This window comes from Cydia splendana, chromosome 5 (genome assembly GCF_910591565.1).
Source record: "Cydia splendana chromosome 5, ilCydSple1.2, whole genome shotgun sequence".
Lineage (NCBI taxonomy): Eukaryota > Metazoa > Arthropoda > Insecta > Lepidoptera > Tortricidae > Cydia > Cydia splendana.
Genome location: NC_085964.1, coordinates 7,991,109 through 8,007,183, shown reverse-complemented (window position 1 = coordinate 8,007,183; position 16,075 = coordinate 7,991,109). Strand labels below are relative to the sequence as shown.

At 33.4% G+C, this 16,075-nt stretch overlaps 1 protein-coding gene across 1 annotated transcript in view; it reads right to left on the bottom strand.

Moving 5' to 3' along the window:
- Window positions 1–16,075, bottom strand: part of LOC134790383 (hydrocephalus-inducing protein-like) — a 131,374-nt gene that overhangs the window by 73,472 nt on the left and 41,827 nt on the right. Inside the window, 9 exon segments of the mRNA XM_063761152.1 lie at window positions 173–341; window positions 2,795–2,918; window positions 3,017–3,151; window positions 6,575–6,740; window positions 7,102–7,234; window positions 7,314–7,424; window positions 7,507–7,770; window positions 11,648–11,853; window positions 15,182–15,244. Coding sequence (XP_063617222.1) covers window positions 173–341; window positions 2,795–2,918; window positions 3,017–3,151; window positions 6,575–6,740; window positions 7,102–7,234; window positions 7,314–7,424; window positions 7,507–7,770; window positions 11,648–11,853; window positions 15,182–15,244 — 1,371 coding nt within the window.

Here is a 16,075-nt window from a genome sequence, read left to right as displayed (position 1 = left end):
AGAACTTGTAGACATTAAGACTAAAACCACTTTATAACTATCATGTCTGCAGAGAGCAATGCGATGACAATCTCGAATTTGTACAGCAAGAGTCTTCGCCTTGGAGACTTTGGAGTTCATACTGTATTAATAACCAGTGCCGAGATGTTATTACTTGGTGACTATGACTCACCAATATTCTTAGTCAACGGCAATATTTCCAAGATGGGCACGACGCCGCTGCACTGTATGAGCACGGTAACGATCTCAGGGTTGTCCTTCACACAGAAGAGCAGCACGCTTTGATGAACACCCACCTCCGTCGGAGCTGCTGTCACCGTCAGCTTTCCGCGGCAGCCGGGCTGAATTAAGAGTTTTATAATTCACAGGGTAGTTATAACGGGTTGGCTTAAAGTAATGAGAATTTTTGTTTTCGGACATAAAAACAAAAAGACAATGACCATGGATTTCTGGATGTTATATTGAAGAACTATGCAATATCCAACATTAGAACCAAATTCAAGAATGAAGTAATTGGCCTCCCTTGTGTTAGCTTACGTAACATGCTTCTGACCGTTTGCTTTTCACTTTGGACAAACTACCAAGTACTCTCTGACTGATCGTTTTGAAATTATACGGTAAAATTTATTTTATTCTATAATATTTTTGCCTACTATCGCAATATACATATCAGAGTATATAATATTTGCCAAAATTCTTCGATTGATTTAAGTCTTGGGGATATTCTAGGGTTGGAAACGTTTAGTCGTTTTTCCGCGAGAGCCTAAAACCAGTTAAAAACGTCATTGCATACATTTTACCAAAATATGATACATAAACAATTTTCTCTAAATATCAATCAGTTGCAGATTTCATGAAAATTTTTAGTCAGTTAGCAATTGTGAATGATGGCATGATATAGATAACAAGCTAATATGCCGAAATAATTAAAATTAACGGCAATAAAACAGTTATGGAATGTGAATAAAACGTTGTCCAAAGCATGACGCAGAGGGTTTGAACACAGTTATGAGAAATCGGATGTGGGAAACGTTATTGTATAAAATAATATAATGTTTTCTTGTAAATTAAAAAAAAGCTCTTGTTTGTCATTGTAAAATTTCGAAAACCCATAGCTAATGTCTTTTTTTATATTTCCTTTTTTTTAAATTCTCATAACTTTAAGCCAGCGGTTCTCAAACTTTTTTGGTGACGGAACCCTTTTGGAAAGCGAAATATTTGACGAAACCCCAAATTAAAAATTTTCGTTCGTCACTGTGGACCAGATATACACCTATAGAACAATTGGTTTTTTTCTTATTATTACAAGTATTTTCGCGGAACCCCAACAGAGGCTTTGCGGAACCCTAGGGTTCCGCGGAACACCCTTTGAGAATGACTGCTTTAAGCCAACCCATTAGTTTAGCAAACCATTTTGTCAATATAAGGCGGCAAATTGAAAAATGTAGGCGCAAAGGGTCAATTTCGATCAATCAATCGATCATCAATAGAAATAATGAATTTTGTTGATTTATACAAGCAGCAGCAGAAGTTACTAAGCGGGTGAGGTGTTCAAAATTACCTTGACACGCTCTTATTCTCTTAACAATAAAGTCGCGTCAAGATCATTTTTAACACCAGGCCCGCTTACCAACTTCTGCTGCTGACTGTACTAACTATTTGGTTACCCAGACTATGTAGGTACAGTTTCAGCGAAACTAACGTAAAAATTAAAACACAAAATAATAATTGTACATCAGAAAGCATAATTAGCTACGCCCAGAGTTACTCCGCTAGAGCCTAGAATCAACTCAGAAAGAGGATGAAATCGTTCTAAGCAAATAACAAAAATAAATAATGATTTTGAATTAAGATGTAAGTGTTCTTATCAGAGACCGTAGGTACAGGGCTTGCATTCCAGAATTCTGGAATTTCGAAATTCCGGAATCTCGGACCAATTTACCGATATTACAATTCCGGAATTGATACAACTGAATATCGTAAATTCCGGAATTGGATTTAAGTACTTTTTTTACGTTTATTATTGAAAATTGTTAAGAAATTACAATATACTGGTGATTTTTGTTGTTATTAAGTGCCTCTTAGTCATTCAGTGAACTACCTATAGTATAGATAGGTATATTTTACTTTTCCGTTTGCTAAAGCAGTGGGACAATATGGGCTCATAAAAAAAGTAAAACGATTTACTTGCTTAGAATAGTCAGAATATTCTGTATCCTACATAAGCGAATTTTAAGAATTGAAATTTAAAAATATTTGGACGTTTTATCTTCAATTCAGAGAGAATACTAGGTTAGGAAGAGTAGGAAGCTATTATATGTAACTATTTTATAAAATTATGCATCGAATGGTTTGCTAGCAACTATAGTTTCCCCAATTTGTTCCCCGTACCTATAATAGAAGTGAATAAGTGGTACCATTTTAATAAGGTGATAAAATAAGAGGTGAAAAAAAAACGTACTTCAAATTCAATTTCTCTTAAACAATACTAACCTTAATAAACGTTAAGTATCAGAATTTCACATTTTTTGTAGTTTTTTACTAAAAATCGAATAAAAATATGAAATATGATGATAATTCCGGAATTGGAGTCCAATATCGAAAATCAGTTCCGGAATTGGAAACCATCCGATATTGCAAGCCCTAGTAGGTACGTAGCTCATCACATCCGCACACTGCCTTCTTTTGATCGATTTTTACACATAAATCTCGAAACTTATCCATACTAGGCAATTTCCGATAGTAAACTGTAAAATTTATAATAGCTTCCAATTCCAACTATAGCTGTACTAACTTCGAGACTTATAAAAGTTTTGTCCAGATCGAAAACGTTGGTCTGTTCAGCAAATTCAATTACAATGTCCGCAGTGATCAATGAAGAATTCTTTAAATCAATTGTGTATGCTTCTTCATATATTCTGCAAACATTACAATGTTCGTTATGTTGTAAGATCATAATCACAACGGTATGTATACTGACGCTAATAAAATAATGTACAAGCAGATACTTATATACCTGTTTTGTCCAACAAAAATTGGTCCGAACTCAAATAAATCAAAGTCATCTAAATAGGTGATTTTATACACGTTGTCTTCAAAGTTTGCTCTTCTAACAAAATTTGCAAACATTTTCTTGGGTCTGCTGTCTATTCTGTGAAACATGTACACGTATCTTAATGACAACGGAATGGAGACCGTATGGTGTTCGTTTGACTCAAGTTTCCGTTCAGGCATAAAAATCATGTTTCGGCTAAAGGCCCGATTTCGGCCGAAACCAGAGCAAAACCGAACCTTCGGTTGGTTTCGATCGGACACTACATACAGTGTGTTACCAGGACCCGGGCTTTTTTTAAGGGAGGTTAAAATATCGTATATCTATAATGTAACCATGACATTAATTTAATTAATAAACTAAATTTCCGACTTCGTTAACTTTCTAACAAAATTTTAATTGCCCGCAATGTACAGCACAGTAAATTGACTAGTAAGTGCTAATGACAGCTCTTCATACTTTGTTTATTACGAAGTTTATTTCAAGATGCACTTAACATAACCACACCAAATTAAAGCCACTCTGGTCTCATTGATAAATACTTTACTACCAACTAAATTAAACTTAAATACAAAGCCCACATTTTAATAAAATAATACATTAACCCTAGGGTGGTTCAAAAAACATTTTTTTTTTATTTTCCGACGGGGCACCCCCTTATTTTGTTACACTTATTATGCTGATAAAATACACCAAGTTTCGTAATTTTATCTCAACTACAAGGGAGTGCTCAACCACTTTGAAAAATTTGTATGTTGTATGAAAACCAAAAAAAAAACAAGTATTTATTATTCAGAATTTTATTTAAGTATCTGTTTTCACATTATTTGCACATGTGATTTATAAGTTTTTAAGTAGAAAAACATTTTTATTTCTATTTTTTATAATTTTTCAAAAGTAAGATTTTTAGAATTTCACCTAAAAAACACATCAAAAATAGAAATAAAAATGGTTTTTCACCAAATAACTTTTAAATCACACTTTCAAATAATGTGAAAACTACTACTTACATAAAACTAAAAAAAAACTTGATTTTTTTGGATTCCATACAACTTTAAAAAATTTCAAAGTGTTTGAGCACCCCCTTGTAGTTGAGATAAGATTACAAAACTTGGCATATTTGTGACGTTCCACGGGAAAAGGTACCTTATGAGGGTTTCTAGTTTCGGAGATATTAAATGTTTTGTAAAGAGGTGAAAAAATGCTCAATTTTTTTTTATTGTGTGATCTGAAACCTTAATGCGTAACGTTTGTTTACCTGTTTTTATTTTTGTTATAAGTTAGTTATAAGCCTAGTAATGTCGTCTCAGAGTTTAGTAGAAAAGGTTGAAAATTCCCAAAAAAACTAGTCAATACGGGAAAAGAAGTTTGGTAGAGAACTGTATTAGCATTCTGCAAAACTAATTTGATAATTTCAGTTCTGGTTGGGGCGCCTCGCAAATATTATAACCGTACATATACCGACATCACAAATCCAAGTAGACTGCTATTATACCAAAGTTACTCTCGTCAAGTCTTTCTTAACTAGAATAATCTTCATTTGGTTTGGTCGCATGCAGTAAATCAGCCATTGGTTTGCTGAAAAATGCCAATACCCGACGCATTACCTTATGGAATATCTGAGGTCATTGAAACTCAATGCCGCTTATCTTCAATAGCAACCGAAATATATTATTGATAAGAAATAGACGATTTATACCATCTTAACCCCAAAATATTATTAGTTTATCCTAACTGTTCCATCATCATCATGCCTCATCATGTAACTTGACCACAAGGTACCTTTTCATTACATACAAATTATTGGTCTTTTTTAAGATTATTATGACGAAGAACTAATTAAATTGGGGGCAGTTTAATGTAAATTAATATTTTCTATTCATAAAAGATAAACTATAATATGATTGATATTTTGTAGTGATGTATTATTAGATTTATTTCCATAAGGTACCTTTTCGTAAATGTATGGAGCAAATACTGTTATTGTTATGTAAGTTTAAAGTGGCATAAGGGGTTAAATATAGTATTTAGTTGGGGTTTTAGGATTTATTTCATTTGAATGACAGAATTTCTTTCATATGTGCTCAGAAAAATTGATTGTGTGTCACATTAAAAGTAAAAATATTCAATTTTGTGATTTTATATGAAAAAGTCAGAAAATACATTTTCACCTCTAAATCGGTATTGTTTTTTGCTTAAACTGTCTGTCAGTGTCGTTTTCTAATAGATAAAATTTAAATCTTGAGAGCTCATTGCAATCAATCGTGAAAATGAAATAAAACTTTATTTTCAAGAGATTGGTTAGTATACACATAAATCAGTCGATATCAAAAGTTTCTATTTGCATTACAGAACAAGTCGCAATATTTTTTTAATCTCAGATATATAAGGCATTATTATTTGTAGTCAACTATGTAACTTACTTCAGGAACATAGTTTTTTAGGCGGCTAAACTTAAAACTTCTCTATCGTAAAGTTGCTCATTTCACAACATTATTTTCAAAAAATCATATCTCTGTAACTACGCAACCTAGAAGGTTGATCTTTTGTGTTATCGATAGGTTATTTATTGTAGATTACTGGGGTATGCATAACTCCATACCCGCCATAAGGTACCTTTGACCGTGGGACGTCACATTTAGTCAACAGAACAAGTGTAACAAAATGAGAGGGTGCCGCTTCTTCTAGATAGAGTTTGAATTTTTCCCATACAAACGTGAACCACCCTAATTAACCCCCACATAATACGAGTACTTGACGTTGGTTTGATACCTGTCTGAAGTGCTCGAGAATCCTTTCCTCAACTTGCACTGGCATGATCCCGTGCATGGCCCTTTCAGGCTGACCAGGGGCGATTGGCCTATTCTCACGAACTCGCTGAAAAGCCGCTGTTATCAATCGAGCATTGTGTGGATGTCGTCAATTTGGGAAGTGTTTCCTATAAAGCCTTGAGCTGCAGTTCCACGTCTATCAACAACTCTCGAGCATTGTAACCCATTTTAAAGAAAAGCTAATACCAGTTTTTCTAATATTTTTTGGTTTGTTTTGACAACCCGACGTGTTGACGACTTTTGAAATTGTCATGTCAAAGTTGACAAAAAACTTTAATTAATGTATTAAAACCTCCATACATTAACGAATGATAAGGACGACAATAATTATACGGTAGTTGTCTTAGTTTTTTACCCTCGTACCACGACATGTCTTGAACCACGTGCGTTAGCGATATGAGTAACGATAATTACGCAGTACACCCACTACATTGCGTGTGCGAATTTTGGAAATGTAATTGAGCAGTTCATTTACATAATTATGATTTGCTTTGCTTTGTTACACGCAAACAACTGCTAATGGATCATATTATTACCAGTTTTAATAAAAGCCCGCATGCCGTAACACACTGTATATGTATGAGAGAAGATGTTGCGTTTGTTTATAGTCACAAATCCTAATAATGTATATAATAGACGTACCGATTTATTTAATTGATCATCATTGTCAATCTTATGTTATCCAACTCACCTCGGCAAGTCGCAAATGCCAGTAACGTGAATATCAACCCTCGACTCCGGCCACCCGCTGACCTCCACGAACCGCTTCACGCTGAAGTGGCCTTCCCATTGTGGGCTGAAGGAATACTTGCACCGCACCAGGTCACCTGGCTCCAATACTATGCGTTTATCGGAAGCTAAAATATAACAGAAACACATGTTTGAGTACCAATTAAAAGTATATAAAAAGTGGTACATATACGTCATCGCACCCGGCGACTTTGAAAGATGAAGCCGCGATATTAAGAGGTGCATTTTATGACACCATTCATTCATTTATCAGATATTGTATTAAAAACCCGTAGTGCCTCTTGAATGTATTGAACTAGATTCTTTACGGAAACTTGCCCTTTATTGTACATAGATTTTGAGTTAATTATAATGTGTTTCGTTTTGGACTAACCGATACGAGTACAAATCAACCGATTTAGCATTTCTTTACCTGCTAACTAAACAGAAATGTTTATATAGGTATAGTATATAGTTTATTTGTTATACCTGGAACAGTATTCAAGCTATGCAATGGCAATGGGGTAGTGTAGTATGACTCTTCACTTTTTTCCATACTTAAGTTTTCACGAGTCTCAAACGGACCAGGAACTGCACTAGTCGAAGTCGAAGATGATGTCACCTAAAATATTACATTAAGCCGGTTTAACTCTTATCGTACATCACCACACTAGCAGTGCAAAAGTGTTATAATTAGGTACCTTTTTACCACACATACAGTGCCATTTTGTCAAGATATTTATAACATTATCTTGAGTCGTATCATCCAAAAGATTTATGTCAGTAATTTGATTACATTCACATTTCTTGACCTATAAAACAGAAACATGACCGTCAAAATATTCATAGTAGGAACACGTATGTACAGTAAATATCAAATATATGTATACTAGCCGGTAATTCGTCCAAAAAGCACCACTTTAGGGGTAGTTCATGATGAATGTAAGGCATAGTTTTTGGTAGCAGTACTGTAAATTCTTTCCTTTTCATCGAACATTGAAGAATGTCTTCGTCATCACTATCCCCATCGTTTAATGCTTCACGAAATACAGGCATATTTTTAAACATGTTCACCAATGCTTCTTTGTAATGTAGACAGGGACACATTATCAGAGTTAATGGAAATCCTCTTTGAACTTCGTTATCATCCGTAATAGACTACACAAAAGTTGAGGACATTGTTATGATATGCACATTAAAAAAGTATTTTTACAGTATAGGTACACTCCCTTCGTAGACTAGACATAAACCCTACCCGTGAATAATCAGTTCTTGGATTTTTTTTTCGTACGTCCCTCGGGGGTGGGGGTCACTGGGAGTGTAAATTCAAAAAGTAGACTGAATCAGGGTCCTGTGTATATTCGAAAAACGGTTTTCTTGAATAACTCGGCCATTTTTGATTTTACAGTAAAACCGTTAGGACAACTTTTTGAATTTACACTCCCGGTGACCCCCCCGAGGGACGTACGGAAAAAATCTAAGAACTGATTATTCACGGATAGGGTCGATTTTTTGGATATAATGACTAGACTAACTTGTAGAGAATCAAATTTCCTACAATTTTTGTCTTCACGGTATTACTGTAAAATCAAAAATGGCCGAGTTATTCAAGAAAAACCGTCTTTTTGGAAAAAAACCATTTTTCGAATATACGCAGGAGCCTGATTCCGTCTACTTTTTGAATTTACACTCCCAGTGACCACCCCGAGGGAACTACGAAAAAAAAAATCCAAGAACTAATTATTCACGGGTCAAAATCTGTAATGACTGTACTATAAAGAGGGAAAGTTAATTATAATAAATTCTAAGATTCCTTGTTTTTACTTTTTCGTTAATAATTTTAAAAGTATGACTCAAAGCAAAAATAAATCTTGCACATAAATAATAAACATAAAATTTCCTACAAGTAAAATGTAGAACACTTTTCGCTAGGATCAATATTTAAAAAGACAAAGTAGCGGGTAAGTTCATTATAATCAATTTTAAAGTCCCTTTTTAGTTTTTTGTAAATAACTCGTAAACGGTGACACATAGCAAAATAGGTATTTAAAAATAAATTATCTACATAAAATTTTCTCCAAAAACATTCTGTACACTTTTCTCTAGGATCAATATTAAAAACGATATTAAAGGAAGAAAATTAATTACAATCAGTTTTTTTTGGTTTTTCGTAAATAACTCGTAAACGGTGGCCCGTTGCAAAACAATATTACTTATACATAAATATTGAACATAAAATTTTCCACCAAAAAGGTTCTGTACACTTTTTCGCTACGATCAATATTTAATGAGGGATTAAAGGGGGTAAGTTAATAATAATCAATTTCCAGGTCCCTATTTTTAGTTTTTCGTAAATGACTCGTAAACGGTGGCCCATAGCAAAATAGGTTCTTAATGTTCTTGTATATAAATAATCAACATAAAAAAAAACTATTAAAGCGGGAAAGTTAAATAATGTGTAGAATTGATTATAATTAACTTTCCCCCTTTAATACCTCATTAAATATTGATCCTAGCGAAAAAGTGTACAGAACCTTTTTTGTGGACAATTTTATGTTCAATATTTATTTATAATATTGTTTTGCGACGGGCCACCGTTTAGGAGTTATTTACGAAAAACGAAAAAAAAGTGACCTGTGAACTGATTGTAATTAACTTTCTTCCTTTAATATCGTTTTAAATATTGATCCTAGAGAAAAGTGTTCCAGATGTTTTTTGGAGGAAATTTTATGTAGATAATTTATTTTTAAAATTCTATTTTGCTCTGGGACACCGTTTACGAGTTATTTACAAAAAACTAAAAAGGTACTTTAAAATTGATTATAATTAATTTTCCCGCTGCTTTGTCTTTTTAAATATTTATCCTAGCGAAAAGTGTTCTACATGTATCTTGTAGGAAATTTTATGTTTATTATTTATGTATAAGATTTTTTTTGCTCTGAGTCATACTCATACTTTACAAATTATTAACGAAAAAATAAAAACAAGGAACCTTAGATTTTATTATAATTAACTTTCCCTCTTTATTATCTTTTTAAACATTGGCCCCTGCGAAAAAGTGTATTGACTTTTTTTGTATAAAATTTTGTGTAGATATTAACTTTTAACATTTTTTGATATTGGCCACCGTTTACGAGTTATTTACGAAACACTACAAAAAGGGACCTTAGCAGTGATTATAATTAACTTTCCCGCGTTAATATCTCTTTAAATATTGTTCCTAGCGAAATATTGTACGGAATCTTTCTTGTAGGCAATGTTATGCAAATTACTTATCTAGTAGAACATTTTTGGCTATGAGCCACCGTTTAAGAGTTATTTACGAAAAACTAAAACAAGGGACCTTTAATATCAAATATCTCACTTCCGGTCAATAATTCGATCAAGCAACCGGCAAAATCGGATTCAGCGGGGTCTAATTAGGTTAAAAAACCCGGTTGCCAAAAAGTAATATGCTTTGCCAGTAGAAATCGAATTTTACAAAAATAAGACCAGTCTATCGGTCGTGTTTTAATTTATCGCCACTCTTTTGAATTTCCTATTTTTCGCACTTGTATCGTAAATAACTAAAACCTCATCGGTGACTTATTTAGGTATACGAGCGACCCGCCCCGGCTTCGCACGGGTTAACAAATTATACACCTAAATCTTCATCAAGAAATAGGTGGAAACCGCATGAAAATCCGTTCAGTAGTTTTTGAGTTTATCGCGAACAAACATACAAACACACAAACAGCCAGACGCCGCGGGGGACTTTGTTTTGTAAGGTGTAGTGATAATACTGATTATATAAGCTAAATAAATACATATTAATAGTAGATTGTTAACCAAGGGATGAAAGGCACTTATTTTTGCCGAGGTAGTTTGACGCTCGAACGCAGTGAGAGCGCCAATAGTCCGAGGCTGTAATGATGCCTTTCACCCGAGTTAAACACTCTACCTTTCATTTCGAATACGACGAAAGTAAAATGCATGTGTTTTTGAAGTGAAAACTTCTTTAGCGGCGCTGAGCACTTTTTGAGGTGGGGAAAAAATTATAAACTCGATTCAGCGTAACGCGTAATAACGCGTAACGTAACGCTGACGTCATGTGTCACGGACAATGTTATTCACCAAAGACCTTTGGTCATAACGTATCATAATCAGGTCAATTATTTAAAACTGGACTTTTATATTAAGCAATAAAGCTCAATGTTCTAATCTTGTACGGGTTGAAATACGAGGATCTCACAGTTACATTCTAACTTTATATCACTCAAATATAATTCAATAAAGCTACATCTTGATGAAATCGCTAATAAAAGTGAACTCTAGTACTGGTGAATAAAACTCAAAATATCATGACCAAATATATTTAGATGCGAGGTCTGCAAGGTAACTTTACAATTTCTATTCGAATTTTAAACAACCAATATAATTCAATAAAGCTACATCTTGATGAAATCGCTAATAAAAGTGAACTCTAGTACTGGTGAATAAAACTCAAAATATCATGACCAAATATATTTGGATGCGAGGTCTCCAAGGTAACTTTACAATTTCTATTCGAGTTTAAAAAAATTAACGCTACAAATTTGAATTTCGAATTTTAAACAAGATCACTGACCAGCAATTTCGGAACTAAAGTTTTTCAATAGAAAGGAGGATGGCGTTAGACCCGTTTATAAATGTGAGTTAATAAAGGAAGATAGGTCAATTATACATAGTGCTGCAGACATTTTGGACTAGTCATTGAGTTTTCACTTCTGTCGGCACTCCCGGAGTGCAACCCATTGTTTTTTTTTAAACATGACAGTATACATTTTTATAGTATTTTTTGAGGGTACTTTTAACTAACAATTTAGGCAAAAGTATCGTTATTTATGGAATGGGGTGTCAAATATCCCAAATTTCAATTGCTTATCGTAAAAAGATTAATAAAATCGTACTTGGAACCTAAAATGCTCTAGTGGAGAAACGTATCATTTTCTGCACACATTTTAGAACAACAATGACCCTCTTTCAGAGCATGAGTAATGAAAAAGTATTGTCATACCTGTGTGATATGCGTTTCGGACTTCAACTTTGTTTTTTTCTGCACTGTAGTCAATATATGACCGTTTAAACCGTACAATGGGAATCCAACGGCACCTTCTTCGAATGACCAATTGTTGGCAATAGTAAGTAAACTATCATATGTCAATTTGTAATACTCGTTGTATTTCATAAGCATTTCCGTGTATTCGCTTGTATTTTTCGCACCTACAATTTGTACATAACAAAGGTATTAATTTAGAAGTAAACTGTGCTATAATATAAGTAATAATAGTAGCTTATGTGACTGCTACCTAATGAAAGGCATTAAAACTCGAGTGTGGGTTTATGAAACGAACGAAGTGAGTTTCATAATTGCATCACACGAGTGTTTTAATACCTAATTATGTACAGTAACATACACTGCTTTATCTATAATGAGGTGGAGTCTCCGAAATATCTTTAACGCACATTTTACACGAAACTTTTGCTATAGTTACTTTAAAAACAACAAAACAAATTATATTTTTACTTACAAACTAATTAAAAGATAAACTGTACGTCAAATGACGGCAATTTTTTTTTTAATTCAGAGACAAACTAGAGTTGGGGTCGATTGCCATATAGTTCGATAATAACAACTAACATGCAAGATTTGTCAAAATTGTATGCAATTAACATTTCATCTCGAATAAAAAACCTAGATATTAGAATAGAGGTGAAATCAAATTGCTTTTTTTCAGAGATGTTCGAAATTTGAATGTGATCAACAAATCGATTTTGATATAGTAATGAAGCTTTTACAACATTATAACACGTAAGAAATTTGCTGTAACACAACAGTTTATCTTAATGTTGGCCATTATATAAGGATTTTAAAGGCATCATAGAGGGTTTATGTGTGTAGATGAAATATAAAAATAACTTGCAAATCTAGTTAAAAGCCTGCTAGTTGTTTTTGATATTTGTAATGTATACATGTATTATACAGCTGGATTTTCCTCTTGTTTATGTAACGGATGCGTTATGGATTTTGCCTGTCTTGAAAATATAGTTTGTCAAAGAACTGTCCCATTTCAAACATAGACAGAGAGAACCATAATATCTTTGTCTTACACTAGTACTAGCATAGGGTTGCCATACGTCCCGGTACGCCGGGACATGTCCCGGTTTGAAGCATGGTGTCCCGGTGTCCCGGCCGATAAGCAAATTGTCCCGGTTTTAAAGATCATAGTAACTATTTACTTAGTAGGGGGCTGGACTTGCTAAATATACATATCCAACAGTCCAACAATAAACATGACTAGTCTAACTAGCTAGGCTAATCGTATGTGGATAAAATGATGTAAGCGCTGACACTTGTCCGTTCACTTTTTACGAATTTACGTTAACAGTGTCAACAGATTTAGTCTACTCGAGAAACTGAAAACGGTGAAAAATAGAGATACTACTCCTAAAAATACGTGTGATACCTCATTAGATTCGTAATGTTGTCTATAGAAAAATGCATTGGATGCGTTTATTAGCACACAAAAAATATCAAAGTTATTAAACAAAAAAAGGGGGAAAAAGTAGATATTTCTTGTTTCCCCAATATCTCAAAAAGTATTCATATTTAAGAAACCAAATTAATATTATAAAAGTGGAGGATATTTCCTATAAAAAGTCTATACTTGCAGAACTCTATCTCCATTATTTATACTTTTTATTGAACGCTGAACACAGACCTCCGCGCCTCATTTTCAGGAAACGCGCGCGGCGTGAAAAAGCGCGTACGTAACATTAAATATCATTTTAAAGGTATTAAATATTCATAAAAAAATTTGAAAAAAAAATATGGTGTATTTTAAACATGTCAGAAAATGTACTACTTGTAGAAATTTATCTTAAAGTTCTTTTTTTAACAAGTTAAGCAATTGTTAAGTAATAAAATTTTCTCGTACTTCCTTCTTTATTGAAAACTAAACAAAATTGGTAAAACAACTATCATATTTTTTTTACTTTCTAAAGCCCTTCTCCCGTAATAAGATCAAAATAAATTTTAGAATAACATTGAAAATCAACAAAAAACGAAAAATCAAGGTAAAATATAAAAAAATGCAATGTATTTTCCGCTTTGTAGCGAAAAGCGACTACAAACAGAGAACCCGACTGGCGGGTTGCTGGCATTTAATGACTGTGTTAAAAGTTGTTTTGTGTTTAGGCAAGGGCTTTTAAGTTACCTATTGTTGTAATAAAAGTTCCTTTTTTTCTACATTTATTACTTTTTAGGGTTTCGTAGTCACCTAGAAACCCTTATAGTTTCGCCATGTCTGTCTGTCTGTCCGAGGCTTTGCTCCGTGGTCGTTAGTGCTAGAACGCTGCAATTTGGATACATAATTCATGCATTGTTACAGAACGGTAAAAGAAAAACTATAAAAAATATTTTTTTGGGTTGGGCACGCTCCCATACAAAATGCTTTTTTTGATTTTTTTTTTGTTTTGTCCCAATAGTGTGGGGTATCGTTGGATAGGTCTTTCAAAACGAATAAGGGTCTTTTCGGAAATAATCGCTCCAAAAGAAAAGAAAATGTGTCCCCCCCTCTCTAACTTTTGAACAATGGGTCCAAAAAATATGAAAAAAAATCGTGAAACAAAAGCTTAATAAATATGTACTTTCAATGAAAACTATAGCGAACATGATCGGTCCAGTCTGTTTTGAGTTATTGCAAAAAATCTTCTTTTCTTAGTAAAAGTACTCCCTTATGCTTGTAATGTACTTACATGATACTTACCTACTATTAGCCCCCATTTGGCATATTTTGACAGAATGGAAACTACGAAACCCTACACTGAGCATGGCCCGACATGCTCTTGGCCGATTATTCTTTAAATGTCCCGGTCTGAGTCCCCACACCTATGGCAACCCTATACTAGCACCCAAAAGAAAAGGATGAGTATAGTTTTTTTTTCTTATTTACTGACTAATTTGGATTGACCAACTATAGTTTGTCAAAGGACTGTCTCATTTCAATCGTAGACAGAGAGAATCATACTATCTTTGTCTTACACGAGTACTAGCACCCAAAAGAAAAGGATGAGTATAAGTTTTCCTGGTTCTTACTGACTGACAAATTGGTTTGACCAACTATATGACAGATACGGATCAATGATCACGTAAATTAAAGATACTCGATGTACGCCATAGCTAAAACTATACAATTCATAAAAATATAAAATATAGGAATGCAGTGAGCTTGACCGCGACACTTTTCCAATTCAAATCTGACTGCCGGTTCCACTCAGGATGCCAGCCCATTTTTGGGCTGTCATCAGAATCAGCCAGGAACCAATCCATTAAAACAGCTGTTCGGGTCATTCAAATAAAAGTCACTGTATCGCAGCCAAACACACTCAAGCATTTGACTGTTTCAATACTTGACATTCCATCAAACGCAGCCGTCATAATTTCATAATAGACGGTCTGCGACATATATATATATATATATATTAACAAATTTTATTTTCTTTTAAATACTCGTATTTTCGATATAATTAATGAAACCAACGTACTTACCCTTTTCATCTTTTTTTGTCTTTTTGTGATCAACTGTTGAACTTTTTACGAGAACTGCCGACCCTGCAAATTAATAGGCGCGCAAGAAAAAACACTTTATTAGTAATATTAGTATGTTGTTCATAGTAACTTTTTTTAAGAACATATTAAATACACCTACTTATTTCATTTAATTACACCTTGCCTCATGTTACAAGGATGCTGTAGTTATTTACTATAATACTTGATTTTGTATCGTAACTATGTTTTAGACTTACCTTTAGCACTGCCCTCTGTTTTTACTTCAGTTTTGACAAACCTAGCAGAAGAATACATTTATAGTCTGTTCGAGATCCTGAAAACGGTGAAAAATAGAGATACTACTGCTAAAAATATGCGTGATACCTCATTCGATTCGTCAAGATGTCTAGAAAAATGTATTCGAAGCGTGTATTAGCATACCAAAAATATCAAAAGTTATAAACAAAAAAAGAGGGAAAAAAGTAGATATTTTTTATTTCAACAATATCTCAAAAAGTATTAATATTTAAGAAACCAAAATTAATATTATAAAATACGAGGATATATCCAATCAAACATTCTATACTTGCAGAACTGTATCTCCATTATTTATGCTTTTTATTCAACGCTGATAGTCTGTTCGAGATCCTGAAAAGGTGAAAAATAGAGATACTACTCCTAAAAATACGTGTGATACCTCATTAGATTCGTCATGATGCCTAGAAAAATGTATTCGAAGCGTGTATTAGCACACAAAAATATCAAAAGTTATAAACAAAAAAAGGAGGAAAAAAGTAGATATTTTTTATTTCCCCTATATCTCAAAAAGTATTAACATTTAAGAAACCAAAATTAACATTATAAAAGAGGAGAATATTTCCGATAAAACATTCC